Source organism: Coptis chinensis, chromosome 9 (genome assembly GCF_015680905.1).
Source record: "Coptis chinensis isolate HL-2020 chromosome 9, ASM1568090v1, whole genome shotgun sequence".
NCBI classification, from domain to species: Eukaryota; Viridiplantae; Streptophyta; class Magnoliopsida; order Ranunculales; family Ranunculaceae; genus Coptis; species Coptis chinensis.
Window position 1 is genome coordinate 72,107,935 of NC_141464.1, and position 20,348 is coordinate 72,128,282.

The 20,348-nt window shown below is 35.7% G+C and overlaps 2 protein-coding genes across 3 annotated transcripts; both read right to left on the reverse strand.

Annotated features, from left to right (window-relative positions):
* Positions 1-3,957: 3,957 nt before the first annotated feature.
* LOC147477855 (hexon) lies at positions 3,958-6,616 on the reverse strand. 2 transcript variants are annotated; one of them, XM_086582151.1, is made up of 2 exons: positions 6,478-6,616; positions 3,958-5,289 (listed from the first exon to the last, which is right to left on the reverse strand). In XM_086582151.1, the coding sequence occupies exon 2, from the start codon at positions 5,177-5,179 to the stop codon at positions 4,679-4,681; it is 501 nt and encodes a 166-aa protein (XP_086438277.1). In that variant the 5' UTR covers positions 5,180-5,289; positions 6,478-6,616; the 3' UTR covers positions 3,958-4,678. The 2 variants fall into 2 exon arrangements, with proteins under 2 accessions (XP_086438277.1, XP_086438278.1); XM_086582152.1 differs by lacking the exon at positions 6,478-6,616 and adding an exon at positions 6,272-6,392.
* Positions 6,617-6,909: 293 nt separating this feature from the next.
* Positions 6,910-16,091, reverse strand: LOC147477856 (DNA polymerase I B, chloroplastic/mitochondrial-like). The gene is made up of 12 exons (XM_086582150.1): positions 15,760-16,091; positions 14,376-15,309; positions 14,021-14,212; positions 12,676-13,535; positions 11,321-11,783; positions 11,008-11,103; positions 10,041-10,133; positions 9,755-9,949; positions 8,705-8,797; positions 8,399-8,611; positions 8,186-8,275; positions 6,910-7,463 (listed from the first exon to the last, which is right to left on the reverse strand). Exons 1-12 carry the CDS (start codon positions 15,927-15,929, stop codon positions 7,302-7,304), a joined length of 3,561 nt encoding a protein of 1,186 aa, XP_086438276.1. The 5' UTR covers positions 15,930-16,091; the 3' UTR covers positions 6,910-7,301.
* Positions 16,092-20,348: the final 4,257 nt, after the last annotated feature.

Here is a 20,348-nt window from a genome sequence, read left to right on the forward strand (position 1 = left end):
ATCGCGCTACATCCGCATCTGAAACTACAAATTTGCATCCACATATGCGGCTAGACAAGTGATACCTCCATATTTGCCTCCACCTAGAGATGGTTTTTGCAAAATTCCGAATTGTAGAGGCAAATGTGCAAGTGATACTTCCAATGAGAGATTCCTCTTAGCTTGCAAAAACTTGCAAACTGTTCCAATATGTGTTTTTTAGTAGTTTTAGAAACGGTGGAAGGACTGCATAAATTGTGTCGTCCTTTTATTTAAGTTACAACAAGCCAAATTTAAGAATCTTCTAGCAGCCCTTCATTGGAATGGTCATCTGTTATGTGCTATATGGCCTTTAGAGCATCATCAACGCGTTGTGATATTTCATTTTCAATGTGACAGTTGACAATTTTTATAGCAATTTTCGTCACCAACGCGTTGTCAAATGATCGTTTTGATTTTAAGAATTGTTAAAACTGGAGCCAAATTGGTGAAGAATATAGAAATGGTGTGCACGGGACAACTTGACCCGTCCAAGAGTGGGACGGGACTACTTTACCCATTCAGTATTTTTTTGTTTTTTTTAATAAAAAAATTCAAATCTGGAACCAAAATAGAAATGTCTCGCACGGGACAATTTGACCCATCCAAGAGTGGGACGGGACTACTTTTGCCATCCAGATTTTTTTTCTTTTTTTTTTAATAAAAAATTCCAAATGGCTCGATTTTGTACCGTTGGGCTTTTGGACTGTTGGGCTTTTGTAATTTGGCACAGGACAACTATTCCCGTCCAAAATTAAAAAGCAAATTTTGCCCAAAATGCGTTGGTTCTTCCCTTCGTTTTAGAAATTTTGAACTGCTAAAACTGATGAGGTGTCACAACGCAAAATGGAAATGCCTTGATGATGCTCTTAGTAGTTTAGTAACCCCATGGGAGTTGCTCTTTTTTTTTCGATAACCTCCATGGGAGTTGCTCTAAATACAAGTTTGGGAAACATATCTTTCACCTAGTCACCTACTCACCTGTGACTAGAATACCGAGAGAAGAAAAAACAAAACATAAAGAGTCCTATTACTGATGGACTCCATATTGTGTTGGGCAGACCCAAAAAAAAACAATTATTATAAGTGTGTCATTGGTTCCAAAAAAAAAAAAAAAAAACAATTATTACAAGTGTGTCATTGGTCCCAAAAAGTTAAATTCGAAAACCCTAAGCTTAAACGACCCGGCTAGGTCGTTCATTGTGCAAATCCAACGATATGGCCACACTCTTTGGACTAAGTCCCAGTCCCAAACGACTTGGCCACACCGTTTGGGACTTAGTCCAAACGATGCGCCCACACCGGTCAAAAGGCCAAAAAACATAACTTTATATTTTTCCAAAGTTTAAATCCCAAACGGTGTGGCCATATCGTTGGAGATAGGGGTGGGCAATGGGCCGGGTCGGGCTAGCCCGGCCCTAAACATTTAAAGCCCTTCAAATATTTAAAGCCCTAAAAAATCGACATGGTCGGTCGGCCCGACTCTAAAAAAGTCAAAGATAGGCCGAAGGGCGGGTCACAAGTCTAAACCTCAAGCCCTTACCCTACCCTAAGCCCTCTTTAAAGGCTTTAGGGCCGGGCCTATATATTTTCTTTTTTTTTACTACATCACTTTTAAAACTCATTTATATTACAAAAATGTACAATAATCTACAAACTCAAAGTCCAACCAATCTAGTAATAATCTTGTATAAGTCCAAAAATTTAAAATGCATATCCACAATCTAATGAACTGAAGTACATCGAGAGTTTGGAATTTATTCTTCCTTATACTCAAACCTCACTAAAATTACATTTTAAATTGAAATACATAGACAAATAATTGTATTATCATTTTAAAGGAAGAAGTAATAGATATAAAGAAGAAACATAATAGTTTTGGTTAAGGGTCATGAAAGTTGTTAAACTATTTGTAATATCATAAATTATTTCTATAATAGATTCAAACAAATATAATATTACCTTTCTTCTAATTTAAAAGTGATTCAAGCTTTATATATGGAAATGAAAATATTGGCTTTTGAACAAGTGATGGAGAAAGGTTTGAGATTACAAATGTCATTTTTCTGACAAAGGTTGTTTTTTGGTTTCTATGTTACAAATGTCTGCTCTCAGATTTTGCTTTAATGGTGTGGAAGGAAATCTTTAGTTTTTAGACTTGGCTTGGATGTGAATAAAAATATAATTTATAAGAAATAAATGAGAAAAGAAATTGAGAATAATAAGTTATGGACTTTGACTTGATGATTAAAGGAATAAAGTCTTATTTTTATTAAATTAAGTGCTCATTGTTTTCATGGCTATTAAGTTGACAAATTTTTGTTATATAAGACAAGTTATTGGAAGTCTTGGGTGTAAGTGATAAATTACAAAACGACAATGTTATTTTAATTGAAAATATTTAACAAAGAGTTGGACAATTATGGTATGTGTATTTATAGTGAAAGTGTGAAACAGGGCGGTTAGGGCTTGGTTAGGGTCGGGCCTATGTTTTAGAATTTTAGCCCTAGCCCCGCCTCTACTAGAAGGCATTAGGGTCGGCCGGCCCGCCCTAAACTCGCGTGAGGGCTTTTTTATAGGGCTTTATAGGGCTTAGGTCGGGTCGGTGGGTAGGGTTAGGGCCAAATTAGGGCCAAATTCCCACCCCTAGTAGGAGACTTAGTCCAAACAGTGTGGTCATATCGTTGGGGACTTAGTCCAAACGGTATGACCATATCGTTGGAGACTTAGTCCAAACGGCCACACCGTTTGGGATTTGAACTTTGAAAAAATATAAAGTTCTGTTTATTGGCCTCTTGACCGGTGTGGGCACACCGTTTGGACTAAGTCTCAAACGGTGTGTCCAAGTCGTTTGGGACTTAGTCCAAACAATGTGGCCATATCGTTGGAGACTTAGTCCAAACGGTGTGGCCAAGTCATTTGGGACTTAGTCCAAACGGTGTGGTCATATCGTTGGGTTTGCACCATGAACGACCTAGCCGAGTAATTTAAGCTTGGGGTTTTCGAATTCAACTTTTTGGGACTAATGACACAATTGTAATAATTTTTTTTTAAAGATTTTTGGGAACAATGACACTTGTAATAATTTTTTTTTTTTTTGGTATGCCCAAGACAATACCAACATAAAAAGGATTGTGGTAGGGGCAAGCACTATCAAAGTAGTTCTAGACTGCTAGTCAATCATTGTTACTAGTGAGATTATGGAATTCCCATTAATAATAGAATTGAATGTGATAACAACTGCCATTTTGACAACAGAGATAGATTAGCACATTAATAGTCTCCAAGTTAAGGGTGGTTGTTGAGAACTTTTTTTTTTATTGAATGGTTGTTGAGAACTTGAGTTTGATGAAGACTCTCAGCCTTCAATTCTGTCGTCATTAGGTACATGGTCCGTGTCTCCGTGATGTAGTAAAAGAATGTGACTGGCAAAGTGGCAAGAGCCCTTCAAGGAAAGTGAGCCAACTTGGACTTGTTTCGTTAGTGATTAAACTTGTATTTATTCAGATGAGTGCCTTCTGTGAAACCATCCTCAATTATTCATGTACAAAGTGTCTGATTATATCATTTGGGTTGATCTCTTTTTAGATACGAATCAGCATGCATTTTTGAATTCCACTCCACGCTAGTGATTGTTTTAGTTCCAATTCTCATAGCAGAAGAGTTGCACTGCAAGTTCTATTAGGTTCTACACAAGTACACAACTGCACTGTAGTTGCAAATTGCACCATTGGCCATATAGTCGCCTTGTAATTTTTTTTGCTAAAGGTGTCGCCTTGTAATTTTTTTGCTAAAGGTGTCGCCTTGTAATTCTCCAAGTCGTATCTTATCAATTGGATTCAAAAGACAAGTACTCTGAGAAATTAAAACAAGGTTAAATTGGATTCAAAAGAAAAGCAAAAGGTTCCAGGTTGTGGTATCAGACTATTAGTGTAGATATACAAAACTAAAGACACTCTTTTGGATTTACTAGTTAAAATGGTTCAAGTAGTCACAAGAGTTTAAATGCTTTCATTGCAAACACAGGAGAATGCTGATCATATCACAATATCACCTCAAAATTTCCACAACTATGCAACTGACCATGCTGTCCACTACAGATAAAGCATATGAGGCAAGGAATTTGTGCCTAAACTATGTATAAAGGTCAAGCCAAATGCCCCACACTTGAAGCAAAGCCAAACCCCTCCACCACACCCCACTCCAAGATATTACTATAAACCCCCAAACTACTTCATCCTAAAGTTCCCACATTGCTAACTAACAACAAAGATATGATGTATAAAACCTGCACCAAACAGCTTACAAATCTCCATGAAAAAATGGTGACAACCAGTACTCCAGTTGAGATAGGCACCAGAGGCACTGTTGGGTCTCTTGTCCTGCGGGAGATCGAGCACTTCAGTAACCTTGCGTTGGACCGCAATGAAACTTCTCAGGTATCCCGGGCACAGATTGCAGATATTGCTTCCACCAGTCGTGGTTCTAGACAAAAGTTTCGATTTGTAGTTATGCTCCCAAAGACGAAGAAGAACAATGGAGGTAGTAAATTCCTACCAAGAATGTGTTCAATGGTGGACGTTGCAGAGACCACACGTCCAATTGGAACTCCAAGATTCAGTTACAGGAATCTCAAAGCTGACACAAAGAAGTTACTGGGTTAGCTGATGGTTTCTGAGAACTTTGCAGAACTGAGCTTCTTGAACCGGTTCGGCATAGGACTTGACCATTTGTTTGGGTTCCCGCATTTTATGTCCACAATCTCAACAAAGTTCAACACTTTCTTGTTAGCTCTCTCTCTGTTAGGTGTCTCAACAGCGGCAGCATCTGAGGTAAGGATTGGCATGTGACGGGTGCTCTTCCGAGTGTTACGCCTTGTTTTCTGGACACTTCCAGGCTGTTCATAGTTAACATGTCTGTTGTTGCTACTGCTGCCACTACTGCTAGCTTCATTTAATTTTTTTGGCTGTAGATTCTTAGGACCATTAGCACCACAAGGAACTGAAACAGAAACTGATGGAGGTATCCGTCTAGGAGTTACTGGTGTTTGTAAAGTGCATTTTGCATCCAATTCTCTTGTCATCAAAGAGCCAATTGTCCCAGTGGTCCCAACCTTGATAGAGCCTCCGCCACCCTTAATAACTTCAAGTTTTGGAGCCATGATCCTCTCAACTGCCAAACCAAGGTCCGGACAAAATCTTTCTGAAGGCAAACAATTCTAACTTCAGAAACTTGCTATGTATGTGTCATGTACTTGAGCAAATTGGAAGCCTGCCAGGAGGGACACAATCAGTATATAAACAAATTTCTTTACAAAATTTCTTATCGGAACTATAATAACGAATTTCAGAGACAACATTAGCAACAGATAAAGAAAACCATTTGTTGAAAACGGAGAAATGAAGCAACTATGTGGTTTAGTTCTAATTCTAACATCTATCAGTTAGTTAGAGCCAACTAAAAGTTTTGATTTGGAACTCAAGTATAAATTAACCCTTCTCACAGTAAATATGCGCTCTAGTATGATGCCTCTCTAATGAGAACCTGACACATAATGCGTAAGTGAGGACAGAATGCATGTTTCCAAGAACCCAGAGGAGAAACCCATGTCCTCCTCCAGCAAAACACACACACAACATATGCCTGTAAAAATTTAATGCCATACTTGTATACCCTAATTGATAGGAGAGATGACTCAAATACTTCACTAATTAGGAGAATTTGATCTTTCCGCTTGGTGTACTTTTGGCAACCAAACATAAACATCTTAAAACAGATATGATATTATCACTAAGCAGAATAACACAACAGATCGAATGAAACCACAGAATACCATATACGATTCAAGTCCTCGGCTAGCAGATCTTCTAAACCTCAGAAGATAACGTAGCGAAAACACTCACAACAATCAAGAGACAAATAACAAGGCAAGCAACATTTTACTGCAATTCAAGATCCTAAATTCCTAATGCAGCAAACTATTCTGCACAAATACAGCTGATGAAACTTACTTAAATATATACAATAACAAAATAATTCTTCAATAAATTGTTGATGTGAACAACAAAAACCACCCAATCAGCAGAACCAAGTTTCAAACCAATAAGAAGTAAATGCCATAACTAAGGAAATTAAAAGCACTTCTCAAACTAACAAAATTGCATCCAACACAATATATTAAAACCTGCAACAACAGATTTACATTCAATGACTTATATTAAAGAAATGCAGCACCATGTCATAATAACTATACCATCAATCATCAAAAAAGAAGCCCATAAAAATGCAAACTTGGAACACTAAACTCAATAACAAGATAACCCCATCTTCAAATCACCGAATGCATTAAAAACCAACAATGGGTAAACTCAAATTCAATAGAAACGACAGAAAACATAATAAAACACATGAAAATAATAATGGGAAAAAAGTAGTTCATTAAAAAGTCAAATTTTTTACCGACAAAGTGAGCGTTTTCCATTCAATGTAGAATTAAAGGTTTACAAATTTTGGACACCATTCAAAAGGTTTGAAAGAAAGCTAGCCTCTTTGTTTTTTGAATGTTTTCATATTCACACTACATCTTCTAGCTGTGTACTGTTTTTTTTTTTTTTTTTTTTTTTTAATTTTCTGTGTGTTTTTTGTCTTGTTATGTAATTTAAATCCTCGAATTGCGTGTTATAAGTGAGTCAAAGTCAAAGTCAAAGTTGACCCGCCACGTGGAAAAATGGATTGGAGTTGGGTGCACATTAGGGTTTTTTTTGAGTCAAGTGATGCCACGTGTAACTGATCATATGTATATGTATTGCATGCATGCATGATCATGGGATCAGGATCCAACTTACATGACAAGTTGCTGTTCCTAAAGAAATCAGTTAATTAAAGAAGGAAGAAGGAACATTTTCAGGCTTCTTATAATTGATACAGAGATGAATAATGACAACAAATTTAATGTTTTATGTACAGTGTAGCTCTCTCCCCACAAACCAAAACAGCCCCAGCTTCAAAGTCTACAAATTGGTGCCCAGAGGACAAACCACCTTTTACTGATGCAACACAACATGTCTGTCGAATCGTTAAATGACACAAGCAATGCCTCATAACATGATTACATAAAACTCATTTTCGACCAGTTGAGCAACCCAGAAAACTTGAGTAAAATACAGTAGTAGAAAAATGGATCTTAAACAGTACCACTGCTACTGTAAATCCTGGAGGCCTAAAGGAACAGCAGGGGGCAAAGGGAGGAAAGCGTCAAAACAGAGCTTCTGATATGTTGTTGTTTACTTGCCGGCATACCAATTCTTAGCACACTTTGCATCGACAGCAAGATCAACAGTAAGAATGTTTTTGCCATCAAATGGTTTCGACATGCACTCAACAACTATAGCCTTTGCTACTTCTGCTGATTCTGTCGGACCTTCTAATATTACTTCGTCATGAACCTGCTTCAACAAAAACATATATCTCCAATTATTTGTTTGATATAAGCTACCAGACAGTCGGAAAACAACCTACTTATTTGGGACCTAAAAATATGGATCAATCAAGTAACAGTATGTTCACTTTATGTTCAAAATAGAGCAGGAAAGGTATAACCAGAAACAAACACACATTTGAGAGAGTATTCAAATGTGTGGTACAAGAAATGGTTGAGATGGCTTGGTCTGTTGGTCATATACCACTAATACCAGCATACAGGGAAAAAAACTCCAGTATTAAGTGTCTAGAGTCCTAAAAGGGCAAGGGCGGACAAGGGACATGAAATTTAGATAACAAAATAAGATATGAAGTAAGAATATTTTTTAACAAACTTAAATAAATTGAAGATACGACTTTAACTAAGCACATCATAACATCTGTGATAAGGTTTGACAAGGATATTGAACTGGATCCAATTGAGGACACAGCACTTTCATTTTACACAAGCATTTACCAAACATTGCTTCCAATGAAAAGATACCACTGAATCATACTAACAGAACAGTGAACTTTGAAAAAGGGAAGTTCGAGTTGAAGTATATTTTTGCTTATTACAAAAAGAGGGTAATGTGCAATACAGAACCACATATATGCATTATGCGATACAGAACCTGCATAAAATTTTGAAGAGTTCACAGAATTCACCAGTTTTAGAATATAAACAAAAAAGAGCATACAACTCAACCTGCAAGAGAAGTCTCCATCCAAGCTCCTTCAAACGAGCATTTCTAGATATTTGAAGCATGGCACACATTGCAACATCAGCAGCACTACCCTGTACAGAAAGAAAGTGTGATATTTTAAAAGAAAAGGAGAGGGGAAAGAAAGAAACAGAAGAAAAGAAAACAAAGGAAACTACATTAATTATTATTTTATTTTGCGTATGTAGAATTAAGACCTGCACAGGGGTATTGATGGCAGCTCGCTCAATGTGTCCTTTATGAGAATTACTAGCACCATTCATCGAAGGAAAGGAGCGAGTCCGACCTAACAACGTTTTCACACATCTATCTTTATTAGCTTCTTGCTTCCGCTTTCTTTGCCATGCCAAAACTTCTTTTCTATCTTGATACCAGAGCTCGACTGTTGCCTTTGCTTCGTTCACAGAAACCTAAGGACAAAGATAAGGAATACATCTTGCTTAGTTATTTCTCCTTTAGGTTATAAATAGTATAAGAAAGCACAACCTTTATGTAACAAATACCTTCCAGTCCCTGGCAAGCCCAATAGGAGTTTTACCATATGCAATGGAAAAGTTGAGCATTTTGGCCTTTCTCCTTTCAGAAGCAAAGGCATCCTGAATGATTAACCATTGGAACAAACATGAAAACTGAATATTCTTTTCGATCGATAAAAGTAAATAGAATAAGATAGACCAAATATACATACGAGCAAGCAGACATGATTTGTAGAAATAACATCATAAGTAGAAAAATGCACTATATAGTTTCTCCCCTTTTTATTGAAAACAAAAGACTTTTACTAAATAAGAAAAGAACGTCTTCGATTATATTAAATCCTTTTATTCTGTACCCAACTTAACATCGCAGACAAGTTTTTTTTTAATTAATTTCTTTATTTCAATGAAAATTTTATTCATATATAAACAAATTACACTGGGCAAATAAATTAAAAAATAAATAAACTCAAAAAATTAAAAAGCAGATTAAATGCACCAGCGGGGAATTTCCTGCAAACAGTGATTATTAACAGCTCAAAGCTTCAATGAATTTCCTGCAAACAATTAAAGCTAGTCGCAAACCAATTCCTAGAAGTAGCAAATTCTCTTCTGTTCCGTGGGAGTTGATTCATTTCCTACATTCATCCAACGATTTTAAAGAGCTCTACTGGTATCTAACTGGTAGATCCAACTTCTCACTCCAACAAATGAAAAGTTTAAAATCCTGAATTTATGGAGTTGAGAGACATATTTGAGTAGGATTTCGAGATGCATGATCAAAGTGGAAGGTCAAAACACAAACTAAAATTTCCAAGAAAGTTGTAAATCTTGAGAGTTGGTTCCAAAGGCAGCCTAACTCTAGAATCTAATATCGTATCTACAAATGACAGTTGAGAAACTTGCTGTATTTGTTGTGCCTATTTAGGAGTCAGTCAACTATAAGAACTGTGTCGAGCAATAAAATTTATTAACTTAAGCAACTCCAAATGTTAACATGATTCGTAAATACTTTGAAGTCGGGAAAGCATTTTCAAGTCTCATTTATAAGTCCAACAACTTTCTAGCCATTTTTACCTTTAATAATGGCACGGGTGGTTTATCCTCACCGGGCTGTGGATGCCACTCGAGCAGCACTTCTTGTTTTTCTACAGCTTCACGTATATGTGAGTACATATTCATTGCTGTCCTAGAATGGAAATCGCCACCAGCTTTAAAGGCATCCTTCATGCTCTTACAATTGGCAAGATGTGCCAGTATTCTGAGTTCTAACTGTAATCCGAAATGTTTACAATTATTAGACCGAATAGAGAACAGACCAAAATGCATAAAAGGGTTAATAGGTGATTGATTAAACATTAACCTGTCCGTAATCAGCAACAATAAGAGAATTTCCAGAACCAGCTATAAATGCCTGGCGGATCTTGTATCTATCCTTTTCTAAAGCAGGCTGATTCTGAATACAAAAGAAAGAACATTAAAACTCTAGCAAACTTTTGAAAAAAAAAAGAGAGAGGAGAAATAACAACTGTTTTCTAAAGTGAATAAAAATAATGTAGAAGGCACAGCAGTATTAGAATCATATCTAATCAAGGAAAGGTTTCTAAATCTCCGAAGTTTGAATAAACAGAATGAAGGTGGCCACGATTCCAGGAAGTGTTCTTTATGGTCCTTTCAAAAAGAGAAGTAGTCGTTGGGAACTGGTTCTCATTACATTACAAATGCTAGTAAACTTTGACAGTTTGACAATTATAAGATGTATTATGCTACCCTCCTCAAGTAAAGGAGATCTCAGTCTTGTTTGGTTATCCATAATACCACCTGGATGTTAAAACGCATACAGGCATGCCTCTCATCCGTAGTTCAACACAATAAACATTTTCTGTGTTTAAGCCTGTTTAAGGGCCTGATCCAGTAGGAACTTTTACAATGTAACCTTATTCTCTTTTATGAATATTATAGTCACCCTTGAGCGACACATGACAGTATTTCATTATTTTTTAACCCTTCAAGCATGTGCATATGTATTTCTCCATCTCCAAGCCTCCTTTTCAACAACCGGAATCGAAACTTATAACCCATGACTTCTCAAAATATACCACGATAATCATCACTTTGAAACTATGCTATGTTAAGGAGGTGTAAAACCGGGTGTCAAAGGACTACTGTTATAGCACGGTGCATGCACACACACCAAGCAGTTCACCTACACTCTTGCAGAAAACAGACTCCCAAAATTTACTTTATTGTTTTTCTAAGGGCAGTATAACTAGGTCATAACAAATTCAAAACTAAGAAGAATTGAAAACATATATCTTAAAAGGATGTACCTGCAAATTCGGTCTCCTTGCTGATAAACGTCCAGTCTCAGTGTTTATATTCAGAGAACAATGGATACGACCATTCTTACCAGATATGTGATCACTCTGTCACAACATAAACCAATTTTACTATAAGTTATGTCAAATAGAAGTAAAAGTGGACCATCAACTATGGTAATATTCAAGAGAATAAGAATGCACTGAGACATGATAATTAAACTATGAGCATGGGCAAGTTTCCTCAATGAAGTGAGGAAACCACTGTAGAAGATGTGAACATTATACTTTTAATGCATGCAAATAGAACACAAAATCTAATCACCTGCAAGGGGAGAATGAAATTGGATATCAAAGAATCGATAGAGCAGACTTCACATAAGGCAGCAATGGCATGACATGCCTCCTTCCCTTCCTTCTTATTTTCAAACTTATTCCCTCCCTTCCTATTTTCAAATGCTTTATAAGCTGTTCCATAGGAAGAGAAGTCTACATCCTCCAATGTCACAGTTGTATCATCTATATCAGAATCAAAACAATGAGCATCATCAATCCACTCATATTCTGAGGATACCTTTCCAGCAAGGGTCTTTAGAGCATCTCCACTAGCTGAGGGCCAACCAGTGGCTGTACACATATCAGTCTTCATATCCACACCAACCATCTTTAGGCTACTTATTTTGATATTACGGAATTTCGTTGGCACCTTTTTGCCTTCTTCAATCACTTTGTCAACGTTAGGCACCTTAAAAGTCCTTTCATAATCGAGAAATTCATTCGGGTTCTTGCTGTATAAATAAAATAAGAGATAAATAATGGGTTAACTGCATTGCATAACCTACAATTTCACACATGCGTGCCTGTATAAATCTCACGCATGTATATATACATTTATAAAATTGGGTTCAATAAATATAGACTGAAATTCAAATTTAAATTAATGAAAAAGTTCACTTTTAGATCAAAAACTAAAACGAAATAGTCAAATGAAAAACAAATAAAGACGATCATTTATATATGTGACTTACAAAAGCAAACAAGACCATAAATTATGTGCTAACCCAGATGCTTACTTGTTACATTGACTGATAAAAGGAATTTTGTAACATTGATTGATAAAATGAATCCGACTTTGTCTAGATATTTCGTTTCAACCCCATGGCTCCAAAGTCTCCTAATCCCATCAGATTTCGTAGTTTCCAAAACATAGTGGAACTATTTTATTTGGATTATTTACATAGTTGATTTCTTACAAAGGTATGTGCCGGAATTATTTAAAATTGTGGGGGCTTCTGTAATATATATTTTCTTGATGGACTTGTCTGCCAAGTCTGTTTGATGGCTTCTTAATGTTTCAACAAAGCATTCTCTCTCTACCAACTTTGATATAATGAGAATGAGTTTTAGTTTTCACATTTTTTATGCTGAATACACTTTCATACTTACATGCAAAAAGTAGTAGCAAAGAAAAGAGATAATAACAATAACAAACTAAGATCAGCAAAATTATTTGAAACAGTCATACTTTTCAGTCTTTCGAGAATCCCTCTTCTCTATAAAAACAGAATTCTCCCGCAAAAGAGGAGATAAAACCAAAAAGAACATGAAAACTAAACCTTAACAAATTGGAATGCATAAACAGCATTAAAAACATAAAAGCTCAACAGGCATGTCATGTACCTGTTTGGCGTGCCACCAAAAAAGAGCTGGCGCAATTGTGTATCACTTCCTACATTCATATGTATGGCATCAGGACAGTACCTAGCTGCCCAATTACGGAATCTATTTCCAGCTATTTGTTGTTCCTGAGTGGCAACCTTCTGTATTTCCGCAAGATATGTCCGATCTACCAGCATTCCCTCAGTTTCCATTTTCACTAAAAGCTCACCAAATGGCCTCCAATATTCCTGATAGAATTCATACATGGATCGGTTAACCTCCTTCCCATCAAGTACCCATTTCATGTTCATTAGTTTGCTTTTCAAGCTATCAAATAGCTGCAGTGTGCTCATGGAATCCAATGCAGAATAACAAATCCATAAATTCCGTTCTTCCCTTTGAAGTTCTTCCACTGGGGCAAGAATTGTAATTTTCCCCTCCTTTCCATCTTTTTTCAACTTCTTCTTCCCAAAAATAGCTTTCATTGATGTCTTACCAATTAATACTCTGTTAATGGAAGATTGAGTCTCATTTGTGACTTCTGAATCTCTTGTAAGAGCGGCCCCATTCATGACCATTGAGTCACTTGTAAGTCCTAGAGAATCGCCACCTTCAGTACTACTTGAAGAATTGGCCACTCGAGCAACAGTGGTAAGACCATTGGTTCCAATTTTTTTCAACTTTTCCTTCCCAGAGGTGGCTTTTGACGCCCCATTCATGACATTTGAGTTACTTGTAAGCGCTTCTAGAGAATAACCACCTTCAGTTCGTCTTGAAGAATCCCAAAGTCGTGCCATATGCATGGTGTCAGCATGAAATCCAGAAAGTTTAATCCCATAGTTCTCAATAACATGACTATCAAAGCTATAGTTGTGCCAAACCTGCAAAGGAACAGATACCCATATTGGTTGACACTTGGCAGTTAGATCATTTTATAAAGAGAGTGAAACACACACACACACACACACAGATACATATATGGGGGGGCGAGAGAGAGAGATAGAGCCACTCCATTGACTTACAAATTGAATTAAGACCCGATTTTTTGTGGATATGCTCTTCTCACAATGGATACCATGCCCACAAAATTTTATCATATTTGGATATGTCTAACCTTGTGAAAACTAGTGTTCAATTTTGAACGTTTATCTAATGGTCCAAAATTTTCCGATTTCATAATAACATTTTATTAGGTTAGACATATTTGAATGAGCCGAAATTTGGTGGGTATGTTATTCATGGTGGGGAGATCATATCTACAAAATATCAGCCCTTAATTCAACTGGTAGGATGAGATATGACTTTGTACGTTTTGGGAGTGGCTCTATGCCTCTATCCCTCCCCTATATATATAAGTGTAATGTACCTTTTTGATTGAAGAATCTTCAAAAAACGGAGCAAATTCCATCAAAAGGTCCCTACCACCACCATCTAGAACATCAACCCAGATGCATGACTTCCCATTTCCAAAATCCACTCCTGGTCCAGAATAGATGCTGAAACATATTATCTCCCCATGATTAACAGGAGTCTCCTGCTTCACATCAATCTTAGCAACCTGTACATATAATGACAAACATTAAGAGAAAAAAGCTCTACAAATAATAAAGTATGAACAAGAACTATAAAACCCCGTATATACATAGTTATACATGTGTGTCCACTCATGCACATGAATTTCTAATCATAACGAAGTTAATATATAAGTACAGAAAACATACTTCTGTGTCACATGCATAGACAAGATTCCGATAGTTCTTTGTAAGTAACTGAACAACTTTCTTCGCTGATAAGATACTGTTAATAACAAGAACTTCATCATTGTATATACGAGAAAGGTTTGTGCAACAGTCAATCGATTTGGATTTAGATTCTTTTGACTTAGTGTCACCTTTATCATCAGGGCTATTTCGAGCAGTTACCAAATCTCCTTTAGTTGATCCATTAGACTGGGTGTTACTAACTCTATCATGCTTCAAAGGTATCTCAATCTGCTCCAAACTATCTACTTTAGCACCATTCGGATTATTCCTGGAACTATGATTAATGGTTGTCAAACCTGGCTCGTTAGAAACATTCCAATTTAATCCATGATGCACGTCCTTTAAATCTGCTTGTAAGGTCCTTGCGACCCCATTACCTTTAGTTTTTTCCAACTCTGAAGATGAATCAGAAAACCCTTGTTTGGCATACTCATTTTTAATTTGCGTCGCCCTGGATTCATTTTTCTTGCTTTCCAAAATAATATTCTGTGAATCATAAACAGAGTTTTTTTTACCACGAAGGATTTCTTGTTTAATCTCTCTCAATTCTCTGGTAGCTTCATCCCAGGTTTTGCAATCGTTGCTTTCTCTGTAGCTTTCTTTATCCTCGATACAACTGGGAAAATGGCTGGGCACTGACAGGACATCTGCTTCGGAACTAGTAGGAGTTGAGACATAAGGCGTCATTCGAGCCAATGAACTGCAAGGGCTGCTCTTCCTGGTAGATACTTCTAGTTTCCAAAGTACTCTGGTATTATTAATAGGTATAACATCCTCCGTAAAGTATGTCCTGATTGAATAACTTGAATTTCTTAAAAACTGACTTGAAACACAAAAATTGGTGGGACTGGAATGAGGACCATTGGTACAACGGAGAAAGTGAAGTTCCCGCCTGCAAACGTAAGCAGTACTTAAATCAACAACAGGATTTATATGTGAACCTATTTCTAACTCCCTTCTTACTTACATAAAACAAAGCTATATCCCACTACGTTCTGCACATAAAAATCTAATTTTATACAAACATTTCAAAATATGAACTCCCTAAAAGTCTAAAACCCATTAAATCCAAAAACCATCTGAAATGATACCCAAAGCACCACATTCCAACAACTTAAAATACTAAATTTCAACTTCCACTGTAACTTTAGATTAAAACCCAAATCCCATTTAGCACTACAAGACAAGTAACAATCTAGTTAAGTAAATCTTCAAAGGGAATTTTCCCCTAACATTTCATAACATTTTAACCAAAACCCAAGAAGCCCAACACAAAACCAACTTGGGCATTCCTCAAAACTTCTATAAACACTAAAATAAACAGTAAAATTTATATATTTACCTTGGGAAAATCTTAGGTGAAAATGAAGCATAAGAAGTAGTACAAGATGAAGAAACCATCTTTTTCATCTTTGTCCCCAAAAGGTAACAAGAAGGAGAAGAAACCCAGAAGTTAGTATGACAAGAGGGGTTAAAAGGACCACTTTGAGTAGTGGAAAACCCCATTGCCATAACTTCTGCAATTTTTTTCCCCAGCTTCTTTGTAAATTTTTAGAGTTAGTATGTTTGAGTTAGTATGTTTTTAGAGGGCTTTTGCAGAGAGAGATGAAAGAGAAGACTTAAAAAAGGAGGACTAGTCTGTGAAGTGGTCTAAAACCCTCTACTTTTGTGGGTAAACCTCCTGCAGACAATCTGGCATTTAGATACTTTTGTCTTTTTTTTAGATATATAGTTATTATATTTGCACCCCCCAGAGTTTGATAAACACACCCAACTTATTCCATCAAAGTGATTGTTTTATTAAGAAATGAACCCTTAGTTCTAACTCGGTTGAGTATAAACTCCCTCCCATCGACCCATATCACATAACCTCCCTATTATTTTGGTCTCGTTAAATAATATCTCTATTTTCCAAAAAAGAGATAAAATCTGGTCTGTTTTTATTTCCCATTTTATCTTATTTCATTTTTTACCCTTTTGGGATTGAAAATTTCCCAACTATATGTAAATGTATTTTTACATAGTATATATATATAACTATATTTACATATTCATTGGAGCTATAAACACTTAAATTTGCATAGTAACTTTTGGGATTGAAAATATTCTGACACCTGACAGAATATATGTAAATGTATTTTTACATAGTCATATATATGTAAAACTATATTTATATAGCCATTGGAGCTATGAAAACTTACATTTACATAGTAACTTTTGGGATTGAAAATTTCCCGTCGACACCAGACAGAATATAAATTTAAATTTTTCTATGAAAAAAAAATTTCATAGGAAAATAAATTTATATAGGTTAAGAAGACTGTGTAATTTTATATTGTCATATGTAAATACAAATTTATATAGGATGACGTCAGCCCGATTTGTCCTTAAGCCGAAATTATAAGTAAAGATTAATGACGTCAGCCCGGTTTTCACAGGAGTATTTTGGTCTGTTTTGGCTTTAATGTTATGTTTTAAATAGTAGATAGGTTTTATGCATTTGTTCTTATAGGGGGTTTTTGTGCAACTATTTAAGTACTAGGGAGATTAAACCCATTGTCTGATTGTTTTATAGTCCTAATTTTTGTGTCACACGGACTACAAGTGGTAAGTGATGATGTCGGAGTACTAGGGTCACACTTAATTTCAATCGAAATATCAAAATTTTGATGTCAAAAAACTTTTGTAAAATTTCAGAGCAATAAACCGAAACTCTGGTATATGAGAGTATGAGACTCTGATATAAGAACTGGGGTTGGGGTGGCAACTATAACCGCTCGAAATGCCTAGTCAACCAGTCATAGTGTATTTGTAACTTGTTGCATAGATTATATTAAGTATTTGTTATTGACATACTCCATATTGTGTTGGGCAGACTCCAACAAAAAAAAAAATTATTACAAGTGTGTCATTGGTCCCAAAAAATCCAAAAAAAAAACAAATATTACAAATGTGCCATTAGTCCAAAAAAATTGAATTCGAAAACCCCAAGCTTAAACGATCCGGCTAAGCCGTTCATTGTCGCAAAAAACCCAACGATGTTTTTTGAACTCACTTGTTTAACTGAGTCCCCAACGATGTGGTCACACCGTTTGAGACTTAGTCCAAACGGTGTAGCAACATCGTTTGAGATTTGAACTTTGAAAAAAATATAAAGTTATATTTTTTGGCGTTTGAGACTTAGTCCAAACGGTGTGCCACACACCGGTCGAAGACAACGAGAATTTTATATTTTTTCCAAAGTTCAAATCCAAAACGGTGTGACCGGATTTGAACTTTGAAAAAATATAAAATTATGTTTTTGGCCTTTTGACGGTGTAAGGCCACAACCGTTTCGGACTAAGTCTCTGTTTCAAACGAGAGTGCCAAGCGATTTGGACCGAGTCCCCACCAACGTAATAAGCGGGTGTGGCCACATCGTTCGGGACTCAAACCCAAAACGGTGTGACCACATCGTTGGGTTTGCATGACAACGAATCCACCTAACGGGTCATTTAAGCTTGGGGTTTTCGAATTCAATTTTTTGAGACCAATGACACACTTGTAATATTTGTTTTTTTTTGGACTTTTTAAGACTAATGACACACTTGTAATATATATATTTTTTTTGAGTAATATGGGGTTCGTCAATAATAGGACCCTTATATTATAGAATAAACGAAGGTGGAAGTTTAGTGAAATGTTGAATAATTAGACATAAAAATGTTTGCGTTCTTGACACGTGGTTATTGTTATAGAATTGTTTGAATTCTAAAATGAAAAAGATTTAACATTTGTATTAAAATTGGGTTTTTTTTCATAGGCCAATGAAAAATTTAGGTGAAAAGTTAAGTCTTCGAAGAATATATTTCAAAAGACTCTCGTGGGAATTGCTCTTACAATATTAAGTCTCCAATTCAGTAAGAAAGTGTGTGGAAAATGAGCGGTGGACGGACGGAGTTTGGTAATATGGTGTGGAAATGGACAACACATCCCATTTGAGTGATGGGTATGAGTTTGGATAGTTGTTTTTTTTTTTTACATAGGTATGTTTTTACAATAATGCACTTTCATATAATTTTGACCAAAATTCTATTCTATACTAAGTAAGTAAGCTTTCAACTATATGATTATATTAAACTAAGTTAATATTTATCCAATTATCGAGTTATAATATGCTTTTATCTATTTGGAGTTTATCTAAAACTTCTCTACAAATACGTAGGATTTTTTCACTAGGATTTTTGAATGCAAACTTATTAAACCTATTGCATTCAAGAAATCCAATAATCAGTTATACTGATTAGGGGTGTTTATGGGTCGGTTCTTACCGGTTTCAGTTATGGGTCTATTTTTAGCGATTTCTATCGAGTTCGGTTTTTTCGGATTTTTTCTTATATTTTGAAAACTCGGACCCATACCCATTAATTAAGTCGGTTCCAATTCGGTTTCGGTTCCTTATCGGGTTATACATTTTTATTGTTAAAATTATTTTTTTTAGTTATATAACCGATATAAAAGTTGGTTTACGGTGACTATAACACTTGTCATCGATATTTTTGTCATCTCATAAGAAGTAATGGTCCTAAATTCAATAATAATATTTGAAAGTTATCTAAAAAATTTAAATACATTCTCATACATTATATGTATGTGTATATTTTAAATCGAACATATGTATATTATACTATACGTAATGCATCATATATATAATAAATACCACATATACCACAATTGTTAGTTAGCATTACACGTATTCGTTATCTAATATGTATACATGTAATATATCAAGCACGTACACGTTCATGCATTAGTTAATATAGACAGTGCATAAGTTAATTCATAGTATCTAACTATATGTATAGACGTGAGACACGTAAAACGTTATTATTAATATTTATAATACACATATTTAATGTAATATTATAAAATATACATTTAATAACACACATTCACTATTATGCTAAATGTTATATATATTTAGTATAATTTTACACCTAACAAATATAGACAATATATAATACTATATATAATAATAATGTTTGGATTTGTTTTTATTTAGTGTAATATAATACTAAATTCTATATATCAAAATCAAACTAATCGGTTCCGGTACCCATCGGTTTTTTACTATTCGGTTCTAACGGTTTCGGTTCTTTATCGGGTCGGTTCTTGAAGACCCACTTTAAATGGGTCTAACATTTTAGGACCCAGACCCGCTATAAATGATTCCGGTTCGGGTTCGGGTAATTGGGTTTGAACTCTTCAATATCCACCAATATCCCAAGCTGCATGAAGTTAGAAATCCAATAATCAGTTCTACCGATATGAACTCTTCAATATCCACCAATATCCCAAGCTGCATGAAGTTGAAGTTGTCATTTCGTTTCATTTACTAACATATAAGTGCTTAGTAAATTTCAATGTGACTAGTATTTGTAAGTTATTATGATCAGGAGCTGAGAATGAAGACATATATGCATAATGTATGAGTTGATTGTTAGCTTTCGTGTCTCAAATGCATGAAGTGATAGACATAAAGGAATAAAATTTAGGGCATTATCCTTTTGAAAATTGTTTGTACGGCCGACATATATGGGCCTATCCAAGAACTAGAACCCTATTCACAATATATGTGAGAGAGTAATATTCTCATTCAGGAATATCAGGCACGTGTCCAGCATAACGGAAATACCATATCGGCCTCATGCCCTCGTCTCCCAAACTGCCTACAGAGCGACTTGCATCATTAGCTCGCGCACCCGAACTATGAGATCGCTCTAAAGTAGCTCAGCTCGCACATCCTCACGCAGAACATTCTATCTCATGACATCACCTATCTTCTAAAACAATCATTACCAAAGCCATACTTACACATTCCATTACTGCAAAATACGAACCACCGTAACCACTTCCCATCATTACAGAATTCCTACCAACACCATACATACA

What these genes read in the sequence shown, in the direction of transcription:
- LOC147477855 (XM_086582151.1), bottom strand. Translation starts at nt 5,179, where the DNA reads ATGGCTCCAAAACTTGAAGTTATTAAGGGTGGCGGAGGCTCTATCAAG.
- LOC147477856 (XM_086582150.1), bottom strand. Translation starts at nt 15,929, where the DNA reads ATGGCAATGGGGTTTTCCACTACTCAAAGTGGTCCTTTTAACCCCTCT. An exon ending in TCACCTAAGATTTTCCCAAG is followed by an intron (nt 15,310 to 15,759) that starts GTAAATATATAA and finishes TTACGTTTGCAG; the next exon opens with GCGGGAACTTCACTTTCTCC. An exon ending in TTGTTGCTGATTACGGACAG is followed by an intron (nt 9,950 to 10,040) that starts GTTAATGTTTAA and finishes TTCGGATTACAG; the next exon opens with TTAGAACTCAGAATACTGGC.